At 47.8% G+C, this 12,993-nt stretch overlaps 1 protein-coding gene across 1 annotated transcript in view; it reads right to left on the minus strand.

Moving 5' to 3' along the window:
* The window catches only part of Tbc1d22a (TBC1 domain family member 22A), a 304,315-nt gene that overhangs the window by 205,937 nt on the left and 85,385 nt on the right, over window positions 1-12,993 (minus strand). Inside the window, exon 5 of the mRNA XM_028878158.2 lies at window positions 12,023-12,093. Coding sequence (XP_028733991.1) covers window positions 12,023-12,093 — 71 coding nt within the window. The remainder of the gene's footprint in view (window positions 1-12,022; window positions 12,094-12,993) is intronic.

Below are 12,993 nucleotides of genomic sequence, written 5' to 3' on the forward strand. Positions count from 1 at the left end.
CTGGAGGAACAAAAGACACACAGGCATCCATGGTTACTGTGTGTGAAGAACAAGTGATCATTTCCAGAATGACCCAGGCATATGGAGACCTCCCCTAACACAGAAGGGAGAACAATGTGAAAAAGCCACTGACACAGAACAAACCAACAGGACAGCACACAGCACTAGGTCCCCCGACCAGTGTCCCAACCAGGTCTAAGACATCATTCATATCTAACAAAAGTCATCTGATAGCACCTGGGCCAGATGCTTTCCTCAAATATGGTATGGAGATGCTAAAACCCTTCTCCACAGGAACTGGGAGCCTATCTGGTCTCAGCACACATACACACATATTGCATTTACGAGCTCAAAGCTATCATGTAGGTAAATGTACATCTACTCTCCGAAGCCCCTGGGGCTTCTAACACTATGCAATACGTAAGATGGACACACATCCAGAAAGAGCTTGGCAGTTTTTATGGCTTCTTATGTGTTTCCTTGTTCTACATTTTAAATTAATCTAATGATATGATATATAAGGTGTAACTTTGAAACTTTGTCAATTTTAAGCACAGACCAGTAGCCTCAAGGAGAGCTTCAGGCAGTTGGCTATTGTTCCCAGAGAGACAGGAGGTACTCTCCATTGCCCAAAGTGATGGTGTCCTCTACAACCTGTTCCCACCATTCCACCTGGCCCCTGGAAGTGCTAGGTTCTCACTGGGTTTGTTTGAGACTCTCCAAAAACAGACTCACTTAGAACCTTAAATTTTGCGCACACTGTCTTCTGAGATCAGCCACCATTGAGTCTGCATGGCATGTGTGAAGCCACACACCTCTGGTAAGCTACTTATGAATGAACACAGCTCAATGGGTATTCTTGCAGACTTTGGAAACATGTATCTCTGATTTCTCAGGGCTGAATGGCAGGGGGCAGAGGTGCTGCCTCAGAATGTGGAGAGAACTTTCTAAGAAACTGCCGGATCTTTTCCAAGGAAGTGACATCATTTCACATTTTAGCCAGCACTAACTGAGGCACACTAGATGGGTACACCATTCCTCTGGCCACAGTGACCTTGAAGCTCAGAGGTCAAGAGGTGACCCAAAGCCCAGGGCTTGTTTTGACTGCTTCTCTGAATCAAGGTGAATGAATATCTGCAGTCTGAGCAGTGGCAGCAGCCACCCATGACCACAATGGTGAGGTACAAGCTGTTCTCCAGTCTTGCCGGCATATGCCTGCTCCAACGAAAGTTCCCACATTGGCCATTCCAACTTCCTCGAAGCCATCCATCAGAACCAGAACACGGTCAGAATCTGTATTTCCCAGGAGGCTGTGGGTGGCACAGTAAGGGGCACTGCTGAGGGGCAAGCATAGACGCAGTCCACTTCCAGTGGGTTACTGCCTCTTCCAAGTCTGCAGCTGAGGCCAGCGGGAACCATCCTTGTCCCTGCCTGTGGAGTGCTGCTGTGTCCTGGTAAGGTTGTCCTGTGATGAAGAGCAGTCTCTCACTTGGAGAAAGTCCCAGTTATCGATGTACAATTGGTCCTTTTAGGAAAACACCCATTACCCAACATTCAGGCTTATATGCTACACTTTAAAATCATAGCCAGGCATTGTTGCATACGCCTTTAATCCCAACACTTGGAAGGCAGAGCCAGTGGATCTCTGAGTTTGAGGCCAACCTGGTCTACAGAGAGAATTCCAGGATAGCCAGAGCTACATAGTGAGACCCTGTCTCTAAAAACCCAAAACCAAAAAATAAATAAATAAATAAAATCACAACCATATTCCCACTGTGATTAACTGCCGCTTGACAACAGGAGCCACCAACCGCACGCACACCTGCTTCTGTAAATGGCATCTTGTTGGGACACACTGTGCCTGCTTGTTGAATAATGTGTGGCTGCTCCTCCACAGGGCCCCCAGAATGACATGGTTACATGTGATCCATGGACTGACATACTTACTGTGCAGCCTTACAAGAATGCCTGCCAGCCCCTGCTGAGACATCATCCTCAAGGCAGCACAGCCATGGCCCATGTCTACACACATTTACATAACCCATCCCATTTCTAACAGAGACACTATTTCCAATCATCAAGTGGAAACACACACAACATCTGGTTACTGCCTGACATGAACTCCTACATGTGAGCTGAGACACCCCAGATTTCAATGCTTAATCCCAAGGAGCCCACAGGATGTAACCACTGACACACCCCAGCAGCCCTGTTACACACACATCAAACACAACTCACAGGTGAACAACTGGAAAATGCTCACTTGCTAGCTTTCAAGGGAAAGGCTCACACTCAGACTGCTACGCTGGTTTCTTCTCTTCATGGTAGAAAGGAGACTGCTAAGACTCCAACACACATTCTGCTCACACAACAAGTGTGTCACCAACAGGACCAGAACCAGCCCGAATGTCACCCACCTGGTAATCAGAGTCACTTTCAGCACCTGTGGACATCCCAATCAAGCTCTTACTGCTAGGGACACTAGGGGTACAGGCCTGCCCCTGAGCTGAGGGCACAAAATTACGAGGGTAAGGGTACAGACAGATATTTCTTCATCCAGTTAAAAGCTGCCCCAGAGACAACCCATCCAGGCAGTAGGTTTTGTCCATCCCTCCTTTCTTCTTGGAGCTATCTCAGTCACAGTTTGCATAAAGCTTAGAGAATAACACTTTCCTAGGATACAGCTTTTTCTTTGTCTAATAACTGCCCATCCACAGGGTCTCCAAGGAAAGCGCAGTCTCCACCAGGCACAGGGCAACTCAGTGATCCTTTAGTCCTAGCTATTTAGAGGTAGTCAATGTTTCTGCTTTCCAACAGGGAGACAGACTCGACAAACCACAGTGATATGATCAGAGCCAAATGGATGTGAGGTCAGACTCCAGCCAAGGCCTCCCCACCACATCACCTGTCAGGGGTGTCAGCTGACCCCAACTCACAGAGAGCCTAGGACAGGCTGAGGACTTGAGCCACACTGAGGACTTGTCATGCACACAGCAACACCTGCGTCCTCTGTCAACAAGGTGACTCTGGGGAGAAGCCAGGTTGCAGAGAGCTGTCCGTGTGGGAGATGCATGGCCCACCTTCCTCCACTCTCCGCCCTGGTAATACTTACCTCTGCACTAAGGCTTTAGAGACCAGAAGAGACCGCTTTACCAGAACAGCTCCTCAAACTCCCAAAGGCCTCTTGTCCCCACTCAGGATATGATCCTGGGCTGCCTGGGCCCCTCCTGGCCTCTCCCCGTCCCTGACCAGAGCACACATGCTCCTCCCTCCTTTCAGAATATGATCCCGGGCTGCCTGGGCTCCTCCTGGCCTCATCTCCTCCCTGGCTAGAGCACACATGCTCCTCCCTCCCTATGTGACAGATCTCTGCCTTCTAAGCAGCTAAACATGCCTCAAACATGACACCTTCCTGCCTCAGAGTCTCCTTCTGAACTCACTATTTCCTCTTCTGAGATCTACTGGCTCCAATCACAGGCTATGCAACTCTTAACTTACCAGTTTCTATGAATAAAGCTTGCAAGGAACACAGCTGTATGCAGTGCACACCAATTCCTTGGCTGTTTTAGTGCAGAAAAGCAGGGCTGTGTGGCTGAAGCAGGCCTACGACACTGACCCAAATGGCACCTTGGGATCAAGTCTGATAACTGCCATTAAGATGTCTGTGGCCAGTGGCAAACCTTTCACAATGTCACACTCCTCTAGAGTCTCCATTCTCCCCCTGCTGTCTCAGGTTCCAGGGTATTACTTCTGCTACTGCCCAGTCATCCCTCTTCATCACCCATGCCAACCCATTCTAGGGACCAAAAGAACTATATAAGTTACACTGTACCCAACATGAAACTGAAATAGTCAGGAACAGACTATGTCCCCAAACATCTCCTGCTTCAGTCCTAGCTCAAATGTCACCCTTTCAGTGAGGACCACATACATAAATAGCACCTTGACCTCCCTCTTATCCTGCCTAGCACCCATCAATCACCTCTGCCAACTTCCCTACACAATGTGCTTTCATCTCTTTCCATCACAATGTAAGTGTTCCTTTTCAGCTCACAGATATCCCCAAAGGCTTAGAACATTGTTCCCCCATAACAGACACTGCTGTGGGATGGTCTGTATGTCAAATTACTCTGCTTGGTCAATAAATAAAACACTGATTGGCCAGTGGCTAGGCAGGAAGTATAGGCGGGACTAACAGCGAAGAGAAAAGAAAAAACAGGAAGGCGGAAGGAGTCACTGCCAGCCACCGCCATGACAAGAAGCATGTGAAGATGCCGGTAAGCCATGAGCCACGTGGCAAGGTATAGATTTATGGAAATGGATTGATTTAAGCTGTAAGAACAGTTAGCAAGAAGCCTGCCATGGCCATACAGTTTGTAAGCACTATAAGTCTCTGTGTTTACTTGGTTGGGTCTGAGTGGCTGTGGGACTGGCGGGTGATAGAGATTTGTCCTGACTGTGGGCAAGGCAGGAAAACTCTAGCTACAAGACACTCATCAAATGCTTGTTGCATTGATGGATGATGTCAGCACGATACGACCCGAAGAAGGGTGACACTGTACTAGAGTCACAGGGGGAGACTAAGTTAGCACAGTTTCCTGGCTTGGTTTGATTGTGACAGTAAAGAGGATAGAAAACTAAACGGAGCCTGGGGGTGTGCAGGAAGTAAGTCTAGGCTGGGCAAACACCTAAACAGAGCCTGGCAGATGAAAGGCTTGGTGCTGCATGCAACAGCCAGAGTGAAGGGCCCAGGCCCAGTCCACAATTCTAGACAGTGGCGTCATCAGGGTGTTCAGCAGGGACAGTGTAGACAGCCACATACAAATGCTACCAGTATCCTTGGGAACAGAGTGAGCACTCTCAGGAAGTTTTCTGCTCCTAAAATATAAACTTAACTTAATAAAACACAAATTCTAAAAGGCAAGAATGCCACCATAAAAGGCCCACCCATTCTCCTGCCATTCCCTTCCTAGAGGAAAAACACATGTGCAAGTGGAGGCCTCTTGATAATTAAGCAAGACTAGAAATTATGCAAATGAAATACATTCAAGTATGCAATGAATTTTAAATGACACAACTACAGAAGACTTAATTGCTGTATTAGCATGCTATAAAAACACTAATCATAAATGTAAAACAATGCATGCAGATACTTAAATCCAAACTGTCCTGGTGACACAAAAATCAATGTGTTCCCTCCCACTATGTTCAGATGCAAACTGACTGTAACACACGAAAGAAGGTACGTTGATCCTGGAGCCTCACCATCATTTTTAGCCAACATACTCACTAGCATAAATGTTCAATGCTTAATTAGTTTTTGTTCACTTTCTGAAATAGTTACTTTAAAAAAAAGAAGCCAAAGATATGATTCTCTTCGGAACTAATTTTGAAAAAGGTCCTATGCTGTTTGCATGTAATTTAAAAGTTAAATATTCTCTCTGCTGTTTAATGGGGTGCTCTGGCTCAGCCCTCTGCTACTTCTTCAGAACAAGAACCATGTGCTCAGGTGTCTCCTCTAAAGCAGAATTTCCTCTCGTTAATTAAAATAACACTTGTCCATGAACACTAGACTCGTACTAATGACAAACACGTGCATACTGGAGGAAAGTCACTAGTGGGCCAGACCCTGAACTAGATTCATAATCTAGTCCCCACCCACCCACCACCACCCAGCCCAGCTTCCTAGTCCAAGTGTCTCAGGTCCAGTGAGCAACTGCTTTCATTGGGGATGTTTTCAGAGACCAACTACTCAACTGGTTCATGGGCATCCTGGTCCTGTCTTCCACACTGCCTTGAGCCCTATAACATTGGAGTCCAACCTGCACGCACCACCAAGGTCAGGTATCAGCACTGCCCACTAGGTGACAGTAAAATGCACCCAGATGGAAAGAGACCACAAGTCAGGAGTCCATATTCACTGGCCATGCCCTGTTCTTGCTGTCTACAGTCAGGTACTCCAGGACACTCTGACTCACAGAATACCAGGTCAGTGATACCTTTGTCCAACCTGGACTGTTCATTCAGATCCCAGTAACCAAGACTTGTGATGGCTTCCAGGGCAGTCACAAGGGAAACCATGTTAATCAGAGCTATTCAGAAACTATGTAAGAGGCCAGTGGGACAAGAAAGTCTTTTCTGTCCCCACCATTCCCTTAAATATCCTGTGACTGACAGACATGCTCCTTAGAACTTTATTACAGAAAACATGCTGTGCTGGCTAGTTTTATGTCAATTTGACACAGTCTAGAGTCATCTAAGAGGAAGGAATCTCGGTTAAGAAAATGCCTCCATAAGAGGCCAGAAGCAAGCCTGTAGAGTACTTTCTTAATTAGTGATTGATAGGAGATAGCCCAGCCCATTATGGGTGTGGCTGGCCCTGGGCTGGTGGCCCTGGTTTCTACAAGAAAGCAGGCTGAGCAAGCCAGTAGGCAGTACCCCTCCATGGCCTCTGTATCAGTTTGTCTCCAGGTTCTTGCCTTGTGTGAGTTTCTGTCCTGACTCCCTTCAGTGATGAACTAACATATTGAAGCATAAGCCAAATAAACCTCTTCCACCCTACCTTGCTTTTGGTCACGAAGCTTCATCACGGCAATAGTAACCCAAACTAAGACACATGCTGAGGCCGGCAGCATCTGCGGACAGCCATCAAACACAGAAGTCAATCTCACACAAGTTCCAGGGTCCAGCCAGTTCCAGCTAAGAAAGAAGCCCACCAATTCTGACCAACTCCTACCTGGCCACTCCATGTCTGACCAACATCCCAGCTAAGTGGCTTCCTCTCCCATGCAGGTCCTGCGCCGCCGTCAGGCAACAGACTGCACAGGATCAACAACACAGAGCCAAGTGCTAGGAAAAGTCGCTGCCCGTGTAGTGTGAACAGGTGTGGCCCCATAGACTCGGGTGTCTGAATGCTTGGTCATAGGTAGTGGCACTCTTAAGGAGGTGGGGCCCTGTTGGAGTGGGTGTGTCTCTTTGGGGGCAGGCTGAGGTAACCTCTGCTCAAGCTATGCAGTGTGACAGCTGATTCTGCTGCCTGTGGTCCAAGATATAGAACTCTCAGCTCTTTCTCCGGCACCATGTCTGCCTGCCTGCTGCCTTGCCTCCTGCCTATAATGGACTAAACCTCTGAAACTGTAAGCCAGCCACAAGTCAATGTGTTCCTTTATAAGCCTTACCATTGTCATTGTAGGGAAAAGGGGCTGGCTAGAGAAACCCACCCTGACCTGGAGATCTAGGGAAAGAAGGCTCAGATCGGGACAGAAAGAAACACAGTTTGGCTCGGTCAGATCAGAGCCATCTCTGCCCCTGGCCAACTGACTTGTGAAACCAACCAATCACAGAGTAACACCCTGGCCCTGGGCTCAGTGAAATCAGAGCCATCTCTGCCCCTGGTGACTTGTGAAACCAACCATCACAGAGCAGGAAGGTAGCATCCTGGCCCTGGGGCCCAGAATCAGGGAAAGAAACACAGCCTGGGTTTGGGATCTGAGCCAGAGAGATGAACACTTTATCCCCAAACCCAGAACCAAGGAAGCATGCCCTGACTCTGAAACCAGTACCAAAGGAACACTCTTGGTCCTAGAATCAGAGTCAGTTAAAGAAATGTGCCCTGGCCTTAGAAGTAGTATCAAAAAGCCAAGAAAGACCAGTGAAAGAAACACAGTTTGGCTCTGAAATCAGGGCCATCTCTGCCCCTAGCCCACAAAACTGACCAATCCCTGGGCAGACAAAAAAAAAAAAAAAAAAAAAAAAAAACAATCACTAGTTGACTCCGCCCCCAAGACATCCTATATAAACAGCCCTGCATGGTCAGTTGTGGGCTGTTTTCTCCACCCTGGTAGAGACAGCTACTCTCCTGAACCCCTCCTTCCCAAATAAAACTCTTTCTCGAAAGAGTTTTGGGTGTGAAGCTTTTCATTCACTGGCAAACAGAAGATCCTTCCTGAGACGTCCCATAGTAGACAGTGCAAGGAGGAGCTGAACAGAAAAACCTTACTGGGATGTCCCTCAGTGGACAGAGCAGAGGGGAGCTGAAAAAGTAACACTTTGCTCTGGAGCCGGAGGAGACTGCTACATTTCTGCAGGGGTTTTCCCTTTTGTAGAGTGAAACAAAGGAAGCAACATCTTAGGCCTGAGAAGCAGAGTTCAGCGAGGAAGCCCCCTTTAAGTGGGGGCTGAGCAAAGCTCAGCTGTAGCGGCTCTCCAGCAGAAGAGCAGGATTGCTATACCCTGCAGGGAGACCATCTCCCACCACACCAGGTATAGCCTGACTCTCCCAAATAGTCAGTATACCCTTCCCTGCTGAAGCAGTTCCAGGCCTGACTCTCCTGAACAGTCAGAATAATTTCCCCTCCAGGGCAGAGCTGCCCTAAGCAGCTGGAGGTATCCGGGATACCTCCCCCTCCAGCCGTCAGCTGTTATAAGCGGCTACCTCAACCTCCAAGGCTGCTGTCTCATGGCAGCTCCAGCGACTCCAGCGACTCCCAAGTGGTCAGGATACCTCTTCCCAGAGTTGCAAAACTCACATTTTGGTGCCAAAATCCAGGAACAAACCCACAGAGTTGCAACAAATTTACTTCCTGTCATGGCATCTCTTCACAGCAATAGAAACTCTAAGACCCATGCCTGTGCCCTGCAGAAGTCTCTCTGCCTGCTCTAATGACCAGACTCCCTCCATACACATGTAGCCTTGGTCTCTAACTCCTTCCCAGCCCTTCCCAACTGACCCTGCCCCAACTTGAACCCATCCCAGCTTCCCTGATGCCCTGGAAGGCACCTCATCATTGTCAGACACTGCATAGAACTACTTGGTGACAGTCACCTGCTCATTCTCTGGGAGAACACAACTCAGCTTCTAAGGAAATCTGAGTACGCCTTGTCCTGCACATAGCAAGCATTCAATAAAGGGACAAATGACACAGGAACAGGGTCCTGGGAAAATGGGTCCTTTTCTGTGCAGTAAGCCCCAGGTCTGTGCTGTGTAGTAACAGAAGAGTGAGCATTCTCTCTGTGTTGTGCAGGACCCAAGAGGGCTGGGACTTAGTCTCAGGTATACCCTGTCCTTTCCCAGCACCAAACACAGTGCCTGAGACAGCGTTCAATCAGTCTCTAGCAAATAACTAGATATTTTCACCAATGGTTTTCCAGGTTATTTGTTGTGGAATATTAATCTGCATATTTGTTTATGCTGTAGAACATTTGTTTAATAATGCAAAGATGTGTTGCATTCCTTTATGTTGCATTTGTTTAACTCTGTGAAGCTCTGTTACTTTGCCTGCCCAAAATACCCGATTGGTTTACTAAAGAGAATGGCCAATAGCTAGTCAGGAGAGGGACAGGTAGGGATGCCAAGCAGAGAGAATAAATAGAAGGAAAGAACAAGAAGGCTGAGAAGTAAGAAAAGGAAGAGAGAGGATACCAGGGTCCAGCCACCCAGCTACACAGCAAGCCATGGAATAAGAAGTAAAGAAAGGTATATAGAATAGAGAAAGGTAAAAGCCCAGAGAAAAAAAGGTAGATGAGATAATTTAAGTTAAGAAAAGCTGGCTAGAAACAAGCCAAGTTAAGGCCAGGCATTCATAAGAAAGAATAAGTCTCCATGTGATTATTTGGGAGCTGGGTGGCAGACCCTCCCAGAGAATAAATAGCAAAGAGTAAAAAAAAATACAACTACAGTTATTCTCCTTCCAGAAACAGCTGCACACCCCTGGCTCAAGTCTTTCAGGATGAGGGCCATGTTACCTCAGTGTCAAGTTTACACATGGTCTCCTCCTCATCCCTGGCTCTTTGCCTTGCCTTCTTACAGAGTCTGAAGGGGCACCCTTGTCTAGTCTGTGCTACTGACCTGCTGTACCCCTACTGTACCCGTTAGCCTTATGACCTTCCCAACTCCCTTATCCAAGTAACACTGACATCCTCCAGAGATGCTGTGTGAGCATGCATCTGTGCTAAGGACACTTGCCTGGCACTCCCACTATTTATACTCCCCTGGAACTACCCCTTGGTGAAGCACAGAGCTGCTCACTAATCTGGCAGTTACCTTCTCCTTGGTCAATTCAGGCCTGGAAACTGCCCTAGTCTTCCTGCCCTCCTTATGCACTAGCAAGGCCTAGAAACACAGTGTAAAGCCTCCCCCTCACAGAACCAGCCCTAGGAACTGGCCACCCCATAGTACCATCCAACCTCTCCTCTTGACTGACAGTCAAGCTTTGAACACCTCACAGGTACACTCATCCAAACTGTGCTGGACTTATCCTGCTGCATGCCTGAGCCCCTGACCTCTTCCTAGCAGCATCTGGGCCTATCTTAGTGAGGGTTTTTATTGCTATGAAGAGACACCATGACCATGGCAACTCTTATAAGGAAGACATTTAATTGAGGGGGCTTAATGACAGTTCTAGAGGTTCAGTCCATTATCATTATGGTAGGGAGCATGGAGGCATGCAAGCAGACATGATGCTGGAGCTGAGAGTCCTACATCTTGCAGGCAACAGGAAGTCAACTGAACAGTCACACTGAGGGAAGCTTGAGCAAAAGAGACCTCAAAGCCCACACCCACAGTGACACACTTCCTCCAACAAGGCCATACCTCCTAATAATGCCACTCCCTTTGGGGGTCATTGTCATTCAAACCACCACAGGGTCTCCATAGGCTTCACTGTTTCTGGGCAGGCCCCTACCGTTTTTTCTTTGGTTTACACTACCAGCACTCCTGTGTACATACTCCACGGTCCACACCAACAGCATGGAGCTGCCCACCACTCACCCCACCCCAACCCCTGTTGTTCCTCTGATGCTCTGTGGCCATTGGCATGGCAACCGCTATGCAGTCAAGCAGCTCGGGGCACGGCAGCTCTGACTTGCAGAGGTGCAGAAGTGAAGGAAAGAGAAGGAGCAAGGGCCTCTCATGAGACTTTCCATTTCCTCCAGCCCGTGCTTGATGAACACAAAACCATGACACAGGGGCTTCCAGGCATTTACATCATAACTTCCCACAAACCAATCACGAGTGTGCAAACTCTCTTAGAGGACATTTAGAAATGTGGTTATAAACATTTGAAAACCACACAACAGAGCACAAGTGATCACAGCAGGTCTAGCCTTAATTGCAAGAGATATTTAATCAATAAATATTTGCTGTTCAGAGCTGCATCTGCATTTAGGATTACGAGGTACTGAACTGAAAATTTATTACGACTCATTAGCACAGAAGTCTTTTAAACACTGAAAGTCAGACTCAATTTAGAATACGGGCCTCTAGTTCCCCATGACTGATCTCCAAAAATAAAACAAAGGAAAAGAGAAGAAAGCTGTCAATAAACTATTCTCACTTCCAATCTTAAGCCAGGGTTAAGAAGGTGAGGGCAGCCACCAATAACTGCTGAACTTCTCCAGAAGGGCTTTTGGACCGGCAGCTTAGTGCTGGGGCTCAGGGCACTGGCTCCCACTCTCCCTAACACAAACAGGCTATTTCTAAAAGCTCCTGCCCCACCTCCTTGTCCTCTTCATTTTCCTGTCCTCCTCCTCCTATTCCTTCCTCCTCCTCCTTCCTCTTATTCCCTTTCTTCCCCCTTTTCCTCCTGTTCTTCCTCTTCTTCCTCTTCTTCTTGTTCTTCCTCTTCCTCTTTGTCTTCCTCCTCCCTTTCTTATTCAATAGCAGCATTACCAATACTTCTTTGCGGGCACATTTCCTCTGAGCTGTGTGGTCTTCTGGGCAGTAAAGCCCCTGAATCATGAGTTTGCATACAGTGACTCTTTACTGGTGGAAGTCGAGGGAACTGACACAGCTGTCACGAGCTATTGCATGGCCTCACTTTCTGCCAGACTTGCCAAACCAACCTTGAAATTAAGCTAAAACTAGACAAAGCCATCTTGGCCACAAGAAAGTCCTGTGCCATTATGCAACCATGATAGACAAGTGTATGGCCATGGCCAGCAAGCCATGCTCCTCCAGCCAGGTACCAGGCCACTGTATGTGCAGGAGGAAGTGGCTAGGCTGAGCACTGGCATGCAGACTTACTGAGAGAAGCTTCCATGTCATTGGACGAACTGGCTTTGGGATTCCGGACCAGCTCAGCTTCCGTAATTCCTCTATTGGAAGAAAAAAAAAACAAAACAGAGAAAACCAGGGTTACAAATGGTTCTAAAGCATCTTACTATATCCCATCAGTGTCCCTGGGGGACAGGGAGCCCCACAAATGGAACCAAAGTAAGCCTAAATTATAAACATTTCAGAGAGTGACTGTCCTCAATACACAAAAGATAATGAGTCACCACTCTATTAAAGCAAAGCAGAGCATTGCCTGTTTTTGTGTAAGTCTTAGAAAGGTCACATCTGTCAGAGGCAGCCAGGTAACTGATGCCACCGTGAGACAGATGAGCCCCTTCCTTGCTGGGGCAATAGCATCAGGGCACCAGTTTCCTCCTCTCCCACTATCTTTGTGTCCCCCTGAACCCACAATGCTAAGTCTCCATTTGGATGTCTTAGCTGGCTCTCTTTCTCTCTCCCACTCCATCCACTCACTGCTTCTTGACGCCCCTCTGGGACATTTCTCAGCATTGTTCTTGAGGAGGTGAGCTTGTCCTTACACAGCACTGACAAAGGTGAGCCACACAATACACAGCTAAGTTAGAGTGCTTCGCAATGGACACACACAAGGCCCAGATGTCTTTACAAAGACCACCAAGGAGCAGAACCATAAAGGACTGGCCGAAGAGAGAGGGGTCTACAGCCAAGGCAGTGAGTGCATGGCACCATGGGAAAGGACAGTGGGCCCTGGGTCTGCCTGTCGCTGATCTCCTGGTGGCTAGAGGGCTCAGGGGTGTGTGTAGGGACATCCATGCACTCCAGTTCCAGCAAGACAAAGGCAACTGCTTCCTTTGCTTCCGTTAGAAATCTACTATTAGACTCTTCTAACAGCTCAGAGCTCATGATTAATACCAGGAATAAGAGAAGTGATTACAGAGAAGACTTTGGTAATATAATCAACA

Source organism: Peromyscus leucopus, chromosome 20 (assembly GCF_004664715.2).
Source record: "Peromyscus leucopus breed LL Stock chromosome 20, UCI_PerLeu_2.1, whole genome shotgun sequence".
In the NCBI taxonomy this organism is placed as follows: domain Eukaryota; kingdom Metazoa; phylum Chordata; class Mammalia; order Rodentia; family Cricetidae; genus Peromyscus; species Peromyscus leucopus.